Source organism: Crocodylus porosus, unplaced genomic scaffold (assembly GCF_001723895.1).
Source record: "Crocodylus porosus isolate Cpor-Errol unplaced genomic scaffold, CroPor_comp1, whole genome shotgun sequence".
In the NCBI taxonomy this organism is placed as follows: Eukaryota; Metazoa; Chordata; order Crocodylia; family Crocodylidae; genus Crocodylus; species Crocodylus porosus.
Genome location: NW_017728886.1, coordinates 11,636,857 through 11,654,720, shown reverse-complemented (window position 1 = coordinate 11,654,720; position 17,864 = coordinate 11,636,857). Strand labels below are relative to the sequence as shown.

At 44.4% G+C, this 17,864-nt stretch overlaps 1 protein-coding gene across 5 annotated transcripts in view; it reads right to left on the bottom strand.

Moving 5' to 3' along the window:
* The window catches only part of GALNT11 (polypeptide N-acetylgalactosaminyltransferase 11), a 73,169-nt gene that overhangs the window by 8,048 nt on the left and 47,257 nt on the right, over positions 1 to 17,864 (bottom strand). For 4 of the 5 annotated variants that reach the window (XM_019530386.1, XM_019530377.1, XM_019530367.1 and 1 more), the window contains exon 10: positions 15,344 to 15,448. In XM_019530386.1, coding sequence (XP_019385931.1) covers positions 15,344 to 15,448 — 105 coding nt within the window. Of the gene's footprint in view, positions 1 to 14,943; positions 15,229 to 15,343; positions 15,449 to 17,864 lie in introns of those variants that run through there. The other variant, XM_019530403.1, reaches the window with a different exon arrangement.

Sequence of the window (17,864 nt, the reverse complement as noted above, 5' to 3'; positions counted from 1 at the left end):
TAGTGGATTCTTTCTCTGCACAGTGGTTAGACTTCAGACAGCTCACAGTGCTACAATAACACAGTACCCGCTGTATGATTTCCCTGCAACTCTGCGTGAGTTTCACGCTCAGCAAGGATAAAATATCAAATTCAATGCAGTGAAGTCAGGCAAATTAAATTATATCTGGCTTTTTTTTTGTCCGGTGAAAACTAAAATCAGCCTCTCAGAATGGGATGCTATTCAGGACATTGTCTCACCTGGATCGCATGATTAAAAGGTGTGTAATTCACTGATTATCACAGTGCTGATCATAATAATATGGTGACAGCTCCCTTTGGGAACTGCAGGCATTACATTAAAATTTGTTCCAACCTCATGGGACTTGTGCTTTCTAACATACCTTTTTAGTTTAGACCCTGTCATAAGAATGAAAGGAAGGCAAGATTAAAGTGGAGGGGAGAAGGGAGAAATAGCAGGAAGCACTGGATCATTATTATTAAACAGAGAAGAATGACAGAAGGGAAAAAAAACCCAAGCAACAGAAGAGAGGGGGTAAGAACTGAGAGCAAAGCAGAGAACGCAAGTTTATGTAGAATTGAGAAGACGGTTTATTAGGCGATGAAAAGAAAGTTGGCAATTCCAAGCACTCCAACTAGTGAATTTACTAGGCATCAACTCTCTAGACCAGGGCTGTCAACTGGCACCCGCAGGCTGTATGCAGCCTGCAAAGGTTAACGTGCAGTCCATGGGCTCCCACCTGACCCCCATTCTCCCTGTTGTTTCTGCTGCTGTGGTACTGGCTGGGGTCTCCAGGGCAGGGCAGCCCAGCTGGACAGGGCCTGGTAAGCTCGCTGCCCTTGCAGGAGGAGGGGAGGGTACATGTGGGGCTCACAGTGGTGGGGGGTAGGCTCACACTGCAGAGGCAGCAGCAGTGGAGGGGCTCGTGTTGCTTGGGTAGTACTGGGGGGGAGGGGGAAATGGCTGGGGGCTCACTCCCACACAGCAAGGGCCTTGCACTATCCACACAATAGCAGCAGCGCAGGGGACAGGGTGCCCATGTGGCAGTGGGGGGGCAGGGGGGTGACTCCTTCTGCCTATCTCCAAAACAGGTATGAGGTGGGTGTGAGACCCCAGGCTGCTCTGGAGCTACCCAGCCATGCTCTAGCTGACCTTCATTTCACTTCAGCATCCGATTTTAATAATTCTGGACCATAACATGATTTCCGTTTTCAGATGAGTGGAGCAATAATGACCTGCCAGTTGTTGACTCACCGAGCTTCAAAGCATGAGAACATAAGGCTCCCGTTATTCTGGTACCCAACCAACAATGCTGAACAGTAGCATTTGTCCTTTTAATATTATCCAGTGTGTCAGTCTCTGAAGACAGCTGGGTGAGCATCACTCTCACCATTACAGCCTGGTAGGCCTAATAATGCAAAGGTCACATCAGGGATCATTGTACATGAAGCAAGTAGTCTCTGGCAGCCAGGCTCTCCCATCAGGGATGTACACGCTGGAAGCTGTCTGTTCACATTCTTTAATGACCACAATTTGGAGCCAGGTGTAAGCAAGGTTTCAGCTTGGTTTTCCTCAGGAAAGGCCTCCTTACCCAGCTACTTTTATTTTGGGTAGTACCTTGTTTTACTACTTATATCTGTTCCATGATCCTATCTCTTCCCTTGAAAAAGAACCACTAACCCCCCCAACCCTGCTTGTTCGTGTGCAGGATAATTTTATCCTGTCTTTGCTCATGACTGTGCTGGAGTATCTTAGTGCATGGGGCCTTGACTTAGAGACATCACTGAAAGATTGCAGCTTCTAAGAGTGGAGGGATACCCCATGCTATGGCTGCAGAAGAAATGCATTATTTACCGTTGCTATTCTCGAGACAGTTCTCAGGCAGTTCTAAGGCAAACAATTTACTCATTTGGATGAAGCCAAAGGAATTCCTGGGTTGCAATTAGAGGTTAGTTAATTGCTTGTATTCTCCACAGGAATCCAAGCTTCGATGGTGGTCATGCAGAAACACCCCTCCCCTTCCCCAGCTGGATCAAATGTACTGACCTGGTGTTTAATGGATTGGTTGACTGCCCTAGACAGGGATGGCCAACCTGTGGCATGGGTACCACATGTGTGTGGCACATGGTACATCAGTGAGGGAGCAGGGAGCACAGTGGCAGATAAGGCAAGTAGTGGGAAGCAAAGCAACAGATCACACAGGGAGCATAAGGAAGGAGGCAGAGCAGAAGATCAGGCAGAGTACAGGGCTGGGACCAGAAAGCTACTTTGTGACACCCCTGCCAAAAAAGGTTGGCCCCTCATTGCTTTAGGACATCTTCCTCTCCAACCTCCTTCATAACACTTCTTAGTACCTCCTTTAGGATGGCTCTTGCATGTTGGCAAAACAGTCTCTGCTAAAGAAAAGACAGCTGTAAAGGTCCAAGGACTAGATCCACAAAGCTAGGCTTTAAGGGTGACATTCTGTTCTGTCGCAGTCAATCTAAGTAGCTATTTCATTGCTCATACAGCATTTCAGGCACTTGTGCCAAGGGAATTCCATTCCTGGACATGTAGCAGTGCTCACACGGACAGTTATGGATGACTACATAGTTAAAGAATCGTAGAAAAGTAGGGCTGGAAAGGACTTCTAGAGGTCATCTTGTCCAATCCCCTGCCTGAAGTAGGATCTTCCCCACCCAAACCATACCATACCAATTCTTGCTCACCTGCTACTAAAACTACAGGCGACCCAGTCACACAATCACAAAGCACATCACCCTAACCTACTACAGGTAAAGCAGGAAGACGACAGTATCCAATGTTCTGGTGCTGCCATAAAATATGCTCAAGAGACCCAAGGAACAAGGCCATGCCCCCTGCTAGAGAGGAAGGCAAAAAAACCCCACAGTCCATACCAATCTCATAATGGGATAAAACACTTCCTGACCCTCAGACGTGGCAAACCGGTCAGACCGTGAGCGGACGGGCAAGACCTTCTAGTCTGGAACTGCCAGGTCTTAGTCCCAGCAGAAGCACTGGCACAGCACGGTTAACATCCCCAGCCATGGCTGCAGGCAACATTGGTCGGCGTCCTGAAGCTAGAGAGAAACGACATTCTTTCCCACTTCTTTGGCAGCCCTTCAGACATTTGACACCTCTCTCATCTCCCTTCTTAAGCATCTTTGCTGTAACCTGGACTTGACTGTTTCCTTCCGTGTTCCTTGTATGGCTTGCCTTCCAACCCCTTTGTCATTTTTGTCCCCCACCTCTGGAGCCTCTCTACCTTCTCCACTTGTGCTTCAAGCTCCTTAATCCTCCTGCCAAGAGCCTCTCAGGCTCCCTGATCGTCTCAGTGTCATTCTTGTCAGCATCACTGGTGCCTACCTGGCCAAGCAGCAAAGGGTAGTGGTCCGAGGGGTGGCTGAAGTCATGAAGACTGAGCATGTACACAAGCAGCAGCCATAGCACATACATGTACTACTTGTGAATGTGCTGCAACCTCAGAAACCTGAAAATGGAGATGGCCAAAATCCACTGACTATAGGACTTGGCATCAGGAGTAGAGACAGACATGTGATTGTCCATTCCTCTTTTCTCCCCTTAGCTCAGAGATTGGGGCACTTGTGTAAGATAACAAGATTCTGAGTCGCCCTTCCCAGAAAGGGACTTGAACCAGCGCTACTCTCTCTTTTTTAATACGGGCACTAATCACCATGCTACAAGTCACTATTATGTAATACGTTGTCTTCAGCACTCCTTTTCACACTGAACTACTCAGACAGCCATTTGGAAAGCAGGAGAATAGAGGGCAGAGCAGCTGGGAAGTTGCGAACACCTTTCAGGCCAGAAACTTTTTCTCTGAGCCACCTACCCCTTTCTGGTTTGCATCTTCCTGGCCCCAAGTCTCTCCTATAGACTGCCCTATTACGGTTGCCCATGGGCCTAGCTTTAAAAGGAGAGCTGGAGACAGGGTTTACTTATGTTTTACTTGTGGTGTGGTAGTTAAGAACCCCATGTGAAAAAATCCAGAAAACCCAAGTTCAAACCCCCTTTTGGGAGCCTAAATTTCCAGGTGACTGCCTTGGCCACTCAGGTATCTGGGGGAAAAGGTGGGACATGTCCTTCTGGTCCTGTTGTTACCAGTCTGCACAACTACATAGCTCTCCACATGCAGCCAGGAACAGGTTTCTCCTGTTAAAACGGTTCCCATTGGCACAGGGGAAGAGAGGGCATTTATACAAGTACCGTTTAGATCTTGGATGTGCTGGAGATCCACTGCTTTGGAGCAGACTCAATTAATTGAGTCTGATCCACATAGGAGCTGATGCACATTGTGTATAAGCAGTCAAATACACGCCAGCGCAGAGAAAATGGCAGCGGTGTGCTTTTAAACTAAAGTACCACCAAGGTAACTTAGTTCAAAAGCACACCACTGCCATTTCCTTTGCACTGATGCGCGGTACACCACTTATACAACTGCAGGTCTTGCAGCGCCAGGCGTTTTCCAAAGCGCCTGACACTACAGCACGTGTAAAAATGCCCAGAGACACCAAGCCCCCCAGTGACTTGCTTTAATAGAAAAGTACTTGAATGTTCACTGATGCAGGAACTGCCCACATTTCCCTTGTCACTCCTCCTCTGCCATTCCCCCCCGCCCCACGGACTGTAGTACTCAGGGCCCTCCCAGGGAGGTGGAGGTGTGGTTTCAAGTGCTGGCTGACAGAAGAAAGATTTGAATGTGGGGCCCTAGGATAAGCGCTCTGACCACTTAGATAGTCAATAAAAAGGAGGATCACTAACACCACTTCCCCCACCTCTATTCTGTGCAGAGCCCCTACCAGATCATGCCCTACACCACATCTGTGACTACTGGATGGGTATAGGAACAAGCTACATGCCAAGCTCCTCCTATCTGTTTTACACTCAACACCTAGGAAAACAGCTTGGCAGCATGAAGGTGCCATCTTTTTTGGCATGTTCTAGGCCAGAGGCTTCCTATGGCTGCAGGCACCTTTATTCTAGACGCCCCACCTCAAACTGCAAGCCCGTAGGAACGCAAGGCTGCTCTTGGCTTGATTTTAAAAGATTAAGTGAACTTGTAACATGCTGCTTGTGTCATGTCACTGCTTTCCAGCCTGGGGAAAGGCTTCTGTATTTTCTACAGCTAACATTTTTCAAGCATGGAGTTGCAAATTGCTGTAGGCTGCATATTTTTCAGGTTTCTTATAATTCCTTATATGCTTTTGAATTTTTTTCAGTGTAAATGGCTGAGGCCATTCTCTCTCCGCTCACAGAGGGTAGCTGCAGCTTCTATGACATCTATGTTGAAAGAAGCTGGAACCTGCTATTGTACTGTAAGAGATGAAAATATATGCAGTAGGGTCGCACAAATGATTGTAAACAGGTAGTGACTTACTAACCCAATCCCTAGAGAGAATTGCAATGAGTACATGACAAGTAGAGTGAGGGAAGCAGGACTTCATGTTACAGGTCACTTTTTTGTTGCTTCTTTCTGTAGATGGAACCTATAAGAAGAGTTTCACGGTGGAGTTTTAACAACATCTGGCTCAACAGCTGGGTGAAAGGAAAATGAAACTTTAGAGCTTGACCCCAATATACTGTATAGCTTATTTTCCAAACTATGAGGCTTCATTCACCATGTGCACTGAGGAAGTATTTTTCAAATCAGCACAAGTAAAATGAGTCAAATCCTGACTATGCTTAGTCAGGCATAAGAATGAATCCATAAATGTCTAAAGCCAGTAGAGACAGTGATTGCTTACAGACATTAAAAAAAATGGCACTTTACTATAAACTTGGCATGCTCCTGCACTGAGCTCAGCACATGCCCAGATGAGGTATCACGTCCATTAGAAGCAACTTGTCCAACTTCTGTACAGATAGGGCTTTTTTGGCACTTTTATCTAATAGTTGATTCAATCAGCTTTAGACAAAAGTACCAAAAAGGCCTGCTGAAGCATCCAATCTATATGGACATTATGGAGCCAGATCAAACTATTGTGCTGCTTCTTCCTATAAAACATGTTTGTGGGGGAAGGGAGGGAAGTGTTTTTTTAACATCTGTAAGCAGCCAGTATGTCTACTCATGAGGTTGCTGGCTGCCCCAGCTGGTCACCTAATATTCTTTTAATGCCACTTTACATAGGGAGTTCAGTAGGGTGACTATATTTCCTAGTCTCAGGACATTCTGCTTCCCCTACTTACCCAGCTCTGGTCTCAGCTGCGCACACCAGGGGGAGGGGTGCACGCACATGGCACGCATGCACGAAGAGGTAGGGGGAACAAGTTAGAGGAAAGGTTCTGAAAATGGAAAAAAGATTTCATTTGGCCAAGGGGACGGGTATTTAAAATGGGTCTGTCTTGGCAAAAATGGGATGCATGGCCAGCCTAGGGTTCAGTGCACCTCAAGCAAGACAAATGAACACCCCTGAACACTCAAGGAAAAGCTGCACTGCCTGGGATGGCATCAGCTTTGACTCAACTGCCAAGGACTTGAATTAATAACAAACAGTTCCCTATTCTGTTATATCCCAGAGCATGCCAGGCCCTGCATAGAAATTGCCCCTGCTCTGGCAACCTTGCCCTCTACATTTTACGGCTAAGAAATAGCAGGATGGGATGAGGCCAGTGATGATTACTGTGACAGAAATCCAGCCGCAGGAATGCAGCGCTCCAGCATTCTCAAGCTGCTCGTTCTGTTTTAGTTCGTTTAAATAAAGCAAGCAGCACTCTGTGCTCCAGAGGCTGGAGATGTGCTTCCCAAAGCTTCACAAACCTGCTGCAAGGCACCCAGGATAAGCTTCTCCCACCTCGTAGACACAGGAACTGAGGCTCAGAACATGACTGATGAGAGGCTAAATGTTAGCAGCAGAACCAATGCTTGAACCCAGACAAACACCTGTTGTTACCACAGGATAAAATAACGTTAAGTGCTGCTTTCTTCCTCTTTGTGCTTTCTCCTTTGACATACAGGCTTATGGCTAGATCCATAAAGGGACTTGGGTGCCTTGTTCCACTCCAGGCACCCAACTGCAAAAATCTGGATCTGCACGAATGACCTCTTAACATCCCTCTCCAAAATCCATAGATGCCCAGGCCTTCAACTGTAAAAGCTCTCTAGGCACATGAAATTCTGCTTCTGGGTATGCTTAGAAATGGCTCAGCCTTAATTCTAGGCTCCAAAGGGCTTTAAAAACCAGATATTCCTCTGTGTACCTCACCCACAGGGCCCAATCCAGTTTTTCAGAACGCTACAAATGGCAGAAGTTCCCACAAAACAGCCAGGACTGATGTTACTCCACTCCTTCTGCGGCAGCTCAGCAGTAAAGTCATGTACCCAGGATGTGCAAGTCTGGGGGTAGGGAGGAGTAAAAGTGTCCTTCCCTGCATTTCATCTCCTGCTTTGGCCATCTCTTGACACAAAGGACTAGCCCTTGGTGAAAGAACAGGCTTCAGCACCTGTCTGCAGGAGAGAGTGCCAGGTTAGGAACACCAAGGGGAAGGAAGCATCTCCTTGAACCCAGGTGAAGCAATAAGGTCATTGAACAGCAGGCTTTATTTAGGATGAGCCCCTGTGCCTTAGGCTTTTTTCTGGGCAGCTCTGGCAGCCCCAACTGGGTAAGCCAGCTTTTAAAAAAATCTTGTTTTAAAGCATTTATCTAGCCTCATATATTGTATAGTGAATTCCACTGTGTCACTAGGCACCCAAGGCACTGCAGTGACAACTTGAGGTCTTTGAGGAGCCCCAAGTGCAGAAGAATCACTGTCATTCTCAAGTCCTGATGACACAGGCTGCTCAGATAGAGATTTCTGAGAATATCTGTTATTGTTGCCTGAGCACCCCAGTTTGCTTGCCAAATGCCACTTAAATACCCTGCAGTAAAAACTAAGGCAACTTGGTCAGGACTCTTGCCCACTATAGAGCTGTAAATATAAGATCTCTTACAGCAGGGGTGGGACAGGGGGTTTGGAATGACATCTCCAAAAACTGAACACCGATATAAGAAGCAATACAACTAGAATCTTTAGAGATAACCCCAGTGTTCACGTGTACCTGCGTTGAAATGTTTCGTGCAATTTAGGAAAATTTTCTAAAATATTTTGGCAACTAAATTCTGAACTAGTTTTAATGGATTATCGCTCCTTGCACATGTCTCTTCTATCCTTTCCTCTTTCCTTCTTTTTCTTCTCCCCTGTATTGCCTACTATTTGTGACAGGCAGATTAATAGGTATGTAATCGAGATATATGTATTTGATTTGTGTGTTGCAATTCAGAATCTATAAATTTATTTTAAAAGTTTAGAATTGGGGGGGCAGTGGAGGGTGGTAATAGGGGGGATGATGCTTCACTTTTTTGGAGTTCATATATTCTTTCACATTGCTCCTGGAAGAAGTGGCCACAGACAAAGAAATCTATCCAGTTGGCTTGTTATATGCACAGCATGGTGTTTACAATGTGGCTGCATTTCTGAGCCAGGTAGCAGAAGGGTGTGATAGCACTTAGGGTGAAAATAAGGAGCATCATTTCCCTTCCTCTGTGGGGAATCTGAATCCCCTAATCCAAGTGAGAGCAGCACATAAATGTATGGGTACTTGTTGAGAACCTCTGCCTTATCCCAGTAGGCAGACCAGGAACAGGAGCTGGGGGAGGAAGAATTGGTATGCCCAGCTGGGAGTCCCCCAATAGCCTCAGGATCAAGATGTTCTGTTCAGAGGCAACCCTTCCCTGTCAAAGTACAGAGTAGTGATTCTCAACTTTTTCAGACTCAAGGCACTCCTGGATAGACTCAAGGTACCCCTTGACGAATGCCAGCTTTTATTTTTCACCATTATTTGCTTAAAGAAAAAGTTTTCCATTGCAAGGAACTCAAAGACTACAACTATGGACTTCTATGTGAAATCTCTGGGTTTACTTGTGAATCATGTTTGTAAACCTAACAACGGTCACACTGTGCAGCATACCTGAAAGGATTTCATGACACACTAGTTGAGACTCACTGGTATAAAGACAACTCACTGCCAGCTTTCTCTTCCTCCTGCACAAAGTCAGGGAATAACAAGGCTGTATGTGTAAATTCTCCCCTTTAAAAGGCCTTGGTCTTTCCAAATGCTTGAAACTTGAAGCTACAACCCAAAGCCGCTTCCTTTTCGCTTTTAAATGCATGGAAATTTTCCATTGCAGCCAAATCGGATGACGTGCATGGAGAGCAGCAGACTGTCATTACACAGCTGTGTGACATTTCTGCAACTAGCTATGGGTTGCCTACAAGAACACATTCCCTTTTAGATGCCTCATTTTGATTCTCTTCCCTGTATACATCCTGTTTTCACAAGACAATGCAATGCTGTGTCATACTAAGCCATGTGCTGTTTAGTAGGGCTGTGCGAAGCTTCGGTCACCGATTCAATTTGGCAGAGATTTGGCCCAATTTGGTGGCTGAACCTCCAAATCCAAATCAAATCAGGAGACCCTTTAACTCTCTCCAAATAGAATCTGAACCCTATGAATCAATTCAGAGATTCAAAAAGATTCAGCAATTTGGACATAGGAGACAGCTTTAAATATTTTGTCTCTATACCTCAAGGTACCAGGCAGCTCATGAATGCTGTAATGATGGGGCAGATGGAGCATCCCACAGGAGCGTGGTGGGGTCCCCAGCACGCTTGGCAGCAGACCCCCAGCTCAGTGACTGGTGCCTCCTGGGTCTGGGGGGGCACCCGGGGTCTCCCCAGAGCCAATCGTCAAGCCAGAGAGGCACAGCAGGGGGGCCCCCAGTGCACTTCCTGGCACTCCCAGAAGTGGACTGGAAGTACTTCCAGGTCCATGTCTGGGTTTGCCACCGAGCACACTCCTGTGGGATGCTCCATTCATCCCAGCATCATAGCATTCACCAGCCATGCCTGGTACCTCAAGGTGTGTAGAAAATACAGTTAAAGCTGTGTCTATGTCCGAATCATTTGATTCTCCGAATCAGCATCGAATCTTCAGATTCAGATTCAGCCAAATCAAATCGGGGACGGTGATCAAAATCAACTAATCGAATCACTGTCCCCTATTTCAGGCCAAATCCAAATCAAATATGGCCTGTTTTGCACACCCCAACTATTTAGTCACTTCCCCTTCTTTATTTTGATCAGCTTGGACCATATTTTTGAATTTCTTTTACTGTTCACTATCAAAGATGTGTCTGCATTACAACCAGTGATTTCATCATGTCTCATGCTATTTGGCTTTTCATGAAGGCTGACCTTCTGGAACCATGGGAATGAGTATCTTGACCCTTTTTTTGTTTCAATACAAGTTCCTTGTCCTTAAAATACAGTGCAAGGGCAAACAAAAGGCTCAAGCAAACACAACGCTTCCCTGTTTTCTTCAAATGGAATCTAGATTTTCAAGCCAATGTCTTTGGTTCAGAGGAGCTGACTCAGATTTTCTGGAATGCTTAGGACTCGTAATACCAAGCTAAGCCCCAGCTGCCATTTTTGGAACTAGCTCATAGGTTCAGGTACTATCAGTATTAATTACTGATATTAATTTACCCATAAAAATGGCTGAGACTAAAAAAAAGAGGCTCAAAAGAGGCAGCTGCAGTTTAAAACTTGTTTCCCCAGCCTATTCCACTGTTTTCAGAATGTCTTCTCACTTTTGCAACCCACCCATCGAAAGGGTATTGTATAGCTGTTAAAAGATTCCTGTATGGCACACATTTTGAGTGATAGTATTAAATGGACAAAAGAATGAACCAGGAAAACGTTACCCAGAAAGTTCCAGAACTCTCTGAAGTTTGACAAACTAAAATTAAAAGCTCCCTGCATAGAAGCAAAGTACTGTAACTCCTTGCTTTTGCAGCCAAAACCTCTTAAGTAATGGGGGAGTTTTTTATCCATGTGTGAAATGAGATACACTAGAAGAAAAAATTCAGACAGAAAAAAGGCTCCAACTTTTTCAGATGTATTGATTTTTTTTTTTTTTTTTTTTTTTTTTTACAGGATTTACACAATGTTTCAAGCCTCAGGGCAAGAAATTATGTTGCTCTGCTAATATGTTAGGTCTGTAGAGAACAAAAGCATCTCAGAAGTAGATAGCATAGCCAGTTTTCTATTAAAGCCGAATGCAGTTTGCTGCAGGTAAATTAGGTACATCACAAAGCAAGCCAGAAAATTATGTTCAATAGCTGCTTATCCTCTTCTCCCAGTTCTCAGGAGGCAAAGTTAGTTTACTAGTGACTGCATTTCTTAACCACCTCCCATTCTGTTCTGCTAAATGGTATTAGGCTAATTCAAGTTTCTGCCAGAGAGAAAAGGGGTGAAAATATGCCTTGTATAACAGAGAGACAACAGCCTTTTCCTCTCCATTTTTATGGAATTCAGCAGCTCACAGATACAAGTATTATTGGAGGAAAAGGAAGCCAACAGCCAAACTGCATGGATATTTATTATTAGTTGCCACTGTTTTCCATATAAATATCACATTTCAGGCCCTTCACTTCAAAGTTAAAGTTTAACATGTAGTTTTACATTTGAAGTGAAATATACTGTATTTACTTGAATCTTAGGTGACCCTGAATTCAAAGCAATCCTCCAATAAGTAGATTCAACACATGGAAAAATTATAAAATGTGTTATAATTTTCTACGTATAGAATCCAATTACTGGAGGGTTATCTTTAATTCATCCCCCCACCCCACCCCTCCACTGTTACAGGAGGGCAGGCAGGTAATTTATACTATTCACTGTCATCCTCTATCACTCCAGTCTTCGGGCTCACTCAGTTCTTCCGTTATGATATTCTGATCCTTCTCTGTATTAAGAAGGCCATGCAACTTTACTAATAAATTGACACACTTTGTACCAAGGTCATAAATAGACATATTAATAAAGGTTGGTCCTGAAGACCAACCCTTGAAAGATCCATCTGTAACTTCCCTCCAGCTCAATTGTTTACCCGCTCCCATCCAACTTCCCTTCAGACACTTCAATTGTTACAACTCTTGACCTAATACAATCCTCAGCTTCTTCTTCAAATACAGTTTCCCAAGTGGCACCACACCTAGTGTTTCACCAAATCCAAATAAATGTACAAGTTCCCTTGCTTAGAAAACAAATGATCTTTTCATTCAAAGGCCCACCTAGTTAATCTGGCATGATCTATATTTAGTAAAACTCCACTGACATTGACATCATTTGCATTTACCACCATATCTTTAGTAGGGGTCTCAATCTCACAGAAGTACAATTCTGAGACCCCAAAACATCATGCTAATGGAGCTGTAAGACTATGCCTAGCAGCAAATACAATGCCTTTCTTTTTACTTAAGAAACCTGAATAGATACATTAATTTAGGATTACATGTTTTGGAGAATATATTTTCAACTCAAGATTAGTGTTGGCCAACAAGCTGAATTAACATGGCAAACACCAAGGGTAGCAATATGGCAACTCTCAACAGACTCTTTCACCATCAGGCACCATAAATCAAGCACTAACAGCCCAAGGCACTACAAACCATTATGTTATCACCTGACAAACAGCATATGACAACTTTGGCACTGGGCTGTTGCCTATCATGGCCACAATAAAAGTACAGACCCAGGGGCCTGTTCTAAGCCTGGCGCTATTCAACATTTTTATTACCACCTGGAAGGCAGGACTAGGGAGGTTCTTGATCAAGTCTGTGTTGGTTGCCTCAAGATTGTTCGATTGTCAGGCACACCCTGGGAATGCAACAGTGATGTGAACACACCGGGAGGGACTAAGAGGTCTCAAAATGTGGATATTCTCTATTCAGTATCACCTCGATCAACGTGCAGCCTCCCAAGTGGTTTGGAAGTCAGACAAAATAGTTAAGAAATCTGGGATAAAAAGATTTAAAAACTGGAAACCATTTACACATGAAGCCTGCAAGCTCCTGGAAGAGATGGGAGATGCTGAACCAAACCCATAGGCAGCTGTGGAGTGGGGCCAACCACTGGGAAAGATCAGAGTTATTCCTACAGCATTTTATACTAACACCAAACGAGTCCCCATTGGGTATGACCTTGATACAGAAGCATGGGTCAAGCTGCACAGACAGATCAGGATATGGATGCTTCAAAATAACACTTTACAAGATGAACATCTTAGACAGCCCCCCTGCATGAATGTGGTGTCTAACAAACAGCACAGCATTTAATTGAAAGCTGCAAACTTTACAAATGCCCAGACAGGACAGATGGAATCCACACATTGAGCGATAATACCAGACAGTGGCTCATAGATTTGTAAGTTGATATCTGATGCCATACGTAAGGAAGAGGAGAAATGTGGAAAGAGGACTGACATGACAATGCACTGTTAGGCAAGAGAAAGGAATACTAAGCTCTGTGCATTCATGTGTTAAGCCTGAGACTGGATGGTTCACAGAAGGTTGAATGCATAAAGATGTAGGTTTTCTGCAGAGCTCTGGATTTGTGCACCTGGTATATCCCCACTGCTAGTTTGGCTGGCAGTGAATAAAGGCTATTTAATTTCTATTTGGTTCCACTGACTCACTGGCAAACCAGCAGCAGTGGAGCTAGAGCTGTGTTCCGGGACATTGCCACAGTCTGGAGATGACAAAACTGAAAAATGCTGCAAGCACTTGGGAAGACAGGAATCCGTAGCGATGTATAGAGGGTGGACGTGCACCCCCCAACAGCCAGCATTCCTAGGCGGGGGGGGCAGACAAGAGCACTGGTGCTCTCCAAGAGTGCCAGCCAGGGAGTGGGGCCACCAGGAGAAGCAGTCCCCCCACATGGCCATTCGCGCTCGCTCACCTGGGTCAGTGGGATCAGCCATGGGGCGACTTTGGATCCAACCTACAGAGCTGTGGGTTTGGCTGCATTCAGCAGCTGGGGGCTGTGCCACATTTGGGTGCTGGGGGCTTCAATGGAAGGGAAGCTCTGCCCAGACTGCATCACAGTTGGGTGCCCAGGGCATTGCAGAGGGGGAGTGTTCCCAATGTGGCACCATAGTCATAGTCCTAGTGTCAACCTGGGTCAGACTTGAGCAGGGTTGTTCCAGCACTCTGCCAGAAAACTGTCAACCATTGGATTAGAGGGCTCTGGTAAAGACAACAATTACAAGACAAATGCAAGATGCCAGACACAGGAAAGGAAAAGAAAAATGCTCAATACAGAATTGGCGATAACTGTCTTTTTAACAGCACTGCCAGCAGGAACCCGTGGGATATGGTATATCACAGATTCAATGAGTCAGCTGTGTGATGCTGCTGAAAGAAAAGCAAATGCTGTTTTGGGCTGCATTAACAGAAGTATTGCATGTGAGCTATGGGAAGTAACAGGACCACTTTACTTCAGGATGCAGTACTCTGGCTGAAGCTCGTTTCAGATCCATTAGAAAGGATCCAAAGATGAACAAAAATGACAAAGGATGGAATGAAAGCAAGGAAAGGCTGAGAGAAACAGGGAGGTTTAGTCTGGACCGGGGGGGGAGGGACTAAGGGGTGAGAACAAAGCATTTTTCAAATATCTGAAAGTCTACAATAAAAGAAAGAAAAAACAATTGTTTTTCTTTGCCACAGAAGACAGGACACAATGCAATAAATTTAACCTACAGAGGAGCAAATGCAGATTAAATCTCATGAAAAACCACTACATAAGAACAGCAGGACAATAGCACATGCTGCCATGAGAGGTTATGGAATGCCCTTCATTGGATGTTTTCAAAAAGAGACTGGATAAGCAACTGTGTAGCATGGTCTGGGAATCCCACATCCTGTACCTGCGATGGAGTTGATGATGCCAGAGGTCCCTTTCCACCCTGTGATTCTATGGATCTAAAAGCATGATTCCCACTAAAGCCAGTTTCTTCAGGGCATCTTTCAAATTTCTTTCAATTAAATGTTCCTTATTATTCAAACACTGGTTTGAAGCTACAACCATTCAAATAGCAGGGCTGAATATGGTATTAGAATACATAAGGGAGAAGGGACTAAGAGGCACAGAATCATGAAATCCAGTGTAGAGAAGTAGTTTACAGCTATCTATAGCAGCTTGTAGGGGTTGGTGGAATAGCAGTCTTTCCACCTGGGGTTGAAAAAGGACTGTCCATGATCCATATGCACCTCACAGTAACACAGAGATGAAGCCCACCGAGCAGCTCCTGACGCTGCACACTGAGTAACAAAGACTGCCAAACCAACACTGAGCAATGTGATGGGATCCTCAGTTTACATGGACAGCACCTGCATGCCAAAAGGTACTTTGCAAATGACCCAAGAGAACAATATGATGGCAACAGACACAATTTGGATGCACCCTGCTAGGATGAGCTGCACCAAGTAAATACCGATCACTTACCTGGTTTTGATCATTGTAGTCACATTCCCTAGCCACTACTAGTCCTCCTTTCTGACTTGGGTGACCCTGGGCAACCAGACACTTGTTGGTTTGAAGGTGATACAACTGTGAAAGAAAAAGACTGCTTAATATATACAGTGAATTAGAAGGCAAGTATCAGAAAAAACATTTGGCAAGTCTTGTAATAACTCTCCTTCCTAGAATTCATTATATACTCAAATTCAAAATACTTTCTTCCCTTTTAAAAATATAGCCATTTCCTTTGATCTAGTTATTTTTAATACAGCACTTGAAACCACTTAATTTTGTTTTCATGATATTCCAAATTTCCCTTTCCCCTAGAACTGGAAAGTACGTACACATCAGATGAAAATGTGGCCCTCCTGTATACAGATAACTATTTGTCTGCTACAACCTACACCTTCTTATTGGATATTTAATGGATTTTTTTTCTATGAATCACAGCAATTATAACTATAACATTTTCATTCCTCCTCCTCTTTTGGGACAAAAAACAGATTAATGCACATGACTTTTTGCAGCCTGAAGACGACCAGAAAAAAAACCCACCATATTTTTCAGCTACGCTTAGTTACAATTCTTGTGGAAATTCAGCTTAGCATGCCAAATTTCCCATGTCTTCTAAATGAGTTTCTAGCCTAGTTTGGATATACTAACTACTCTACAACTAGAATTATCTGGCGTTTGGTGCTTTGGTCATATTGGGATCAGACTCCTGACGTGGCTATATGTTGAAGAAAGGCTGCTACCAGAATGAGACTCCTAGCAACTGTTCAGCAGCTCTCCTGGTTTGACAATGGTGCTTTTACATATTCCAGAGTTCTGCCAAAAGCCTTAGTCATCCAGACAACAATCCCACAAAATAAATTAGCTGGAATGCTTTTATTCTGGTCTCAAATTATTTAGCGGGGTAAAACTACAAACTAAAGAGTACTCTCCATTTTGCAGTGGAATACAGAAGGAAAAAGATTTCACTTTGACAGTCTTGGAACAGCAGACCATCCTTAAATAACTAGCCAGTTTTGTCTTAGCTACATAGATAAGCTTTTGGCATTTCATTTGTGTTTTATTTGTCCTTTAATTCTACATATCACTTAAAAATATTACATACCTCTAATTGCATTAAATTAAAAAAGAAACTACCAGCATAGTAGATACAACATAATCAGGCAGCACAAGCAATTAAAATTCTCCATTTTTCCCTAAACATTATGCCCAGTAATATTGCCCTTTTCAGGTTCTTAAGAATACGTTCCATTCTAGTTTCTAGCATATGTTTACTATCCCCTTGCCAATTCATGCTATAAGTGTTCAGCTCAAACAGTTACATGAAAGAATGCTAAAGGACTTTTTCTGCCATCTTACAGTTAGGGAAGGTCTAATTTCCAGTTTTATTCAAGAGTATCCTTCTATAATTTACATACTTTTAAAATAATTTGTCTGTTTTATTAGCCCTACCCATCTGCATTTAAGAATGCTGTTAGAAATGCTCACACTTTGTGATTATCATGGCTCTTTTCCATCTGTAGAACATGTACTCAATCTTAGCCCTGATCGTCTGAGAGAAAAAGGTAAAATTCAAGCAATTTATTATGAACCCTGGGGAGTCTGGCACATGGTGGCAGTACTGGCTGATCATACTGTTACTTGGGCCTCTAGAATGAACTTGAGTAATTATTTGAGCCAAAGCTGATTAACTATCCTGGACCAACGTTGAGTCCAGTGATCAAATCCCTCATAACCAAACTGAAGCATTTCTGAGCATGTTTATCTGTACACTGGCCTTCTTTATTCTAAAATTATACAACGCTCTTCTCTAAACCAAAGCAAAGAAAATCCTGGCCTAGAGAAATGGCCTATCACTTTACTTCAAGATGTTCAAACACCTATATGTCATGAGTCTCAAACCAACAATTCTTTAGTTAAACCTCTATTATCCTCTGAAAAAGACTGAATAGGGAGTTGCATGCATTGAGCTGATTCACCACTGGTGAGGCCACATCTGGAGTCCTGTGTCCAGTTCTGGGCCCCCCACTACAGAAAGGATGTGGACAAACTGGAGAGAGTCCAGCAGAGGGCAACAGCAATGATGAGGGGGCTGGGGCACATGACTTCTGGGGAGAGGCTGAGGGAACTGGGCTGATTTAGTCTGGAGACGAGAAGACAGAGGGAGCTTAAAAGAAGCCTTCAACTACAGGCAGTCCTCGACTTATGACGAACAGCACTTAACGACCTTTACACATTTACACCTTGTTTCGAGGTTCTGACACCGGTTCAACTCTACAACGATGGACACTGCTGCGTCCAGCTGGTAAATCTGTTGTGGTGGGGAGAGGGAAGTGCGTGGGGGGCAGATCAATGTCCCCACAGCGAGGGAGGGATTGGGGCTAGGGCTAGGACAGGGCCTGGGGCAAGCACTGCCCAGCCAGGGCAGGGTGGCATGGGAAGGGGGTGGGGCAGCTCTCGCCGCTGTGCGCCGCTGGTCCAGGAGAGCATGGGG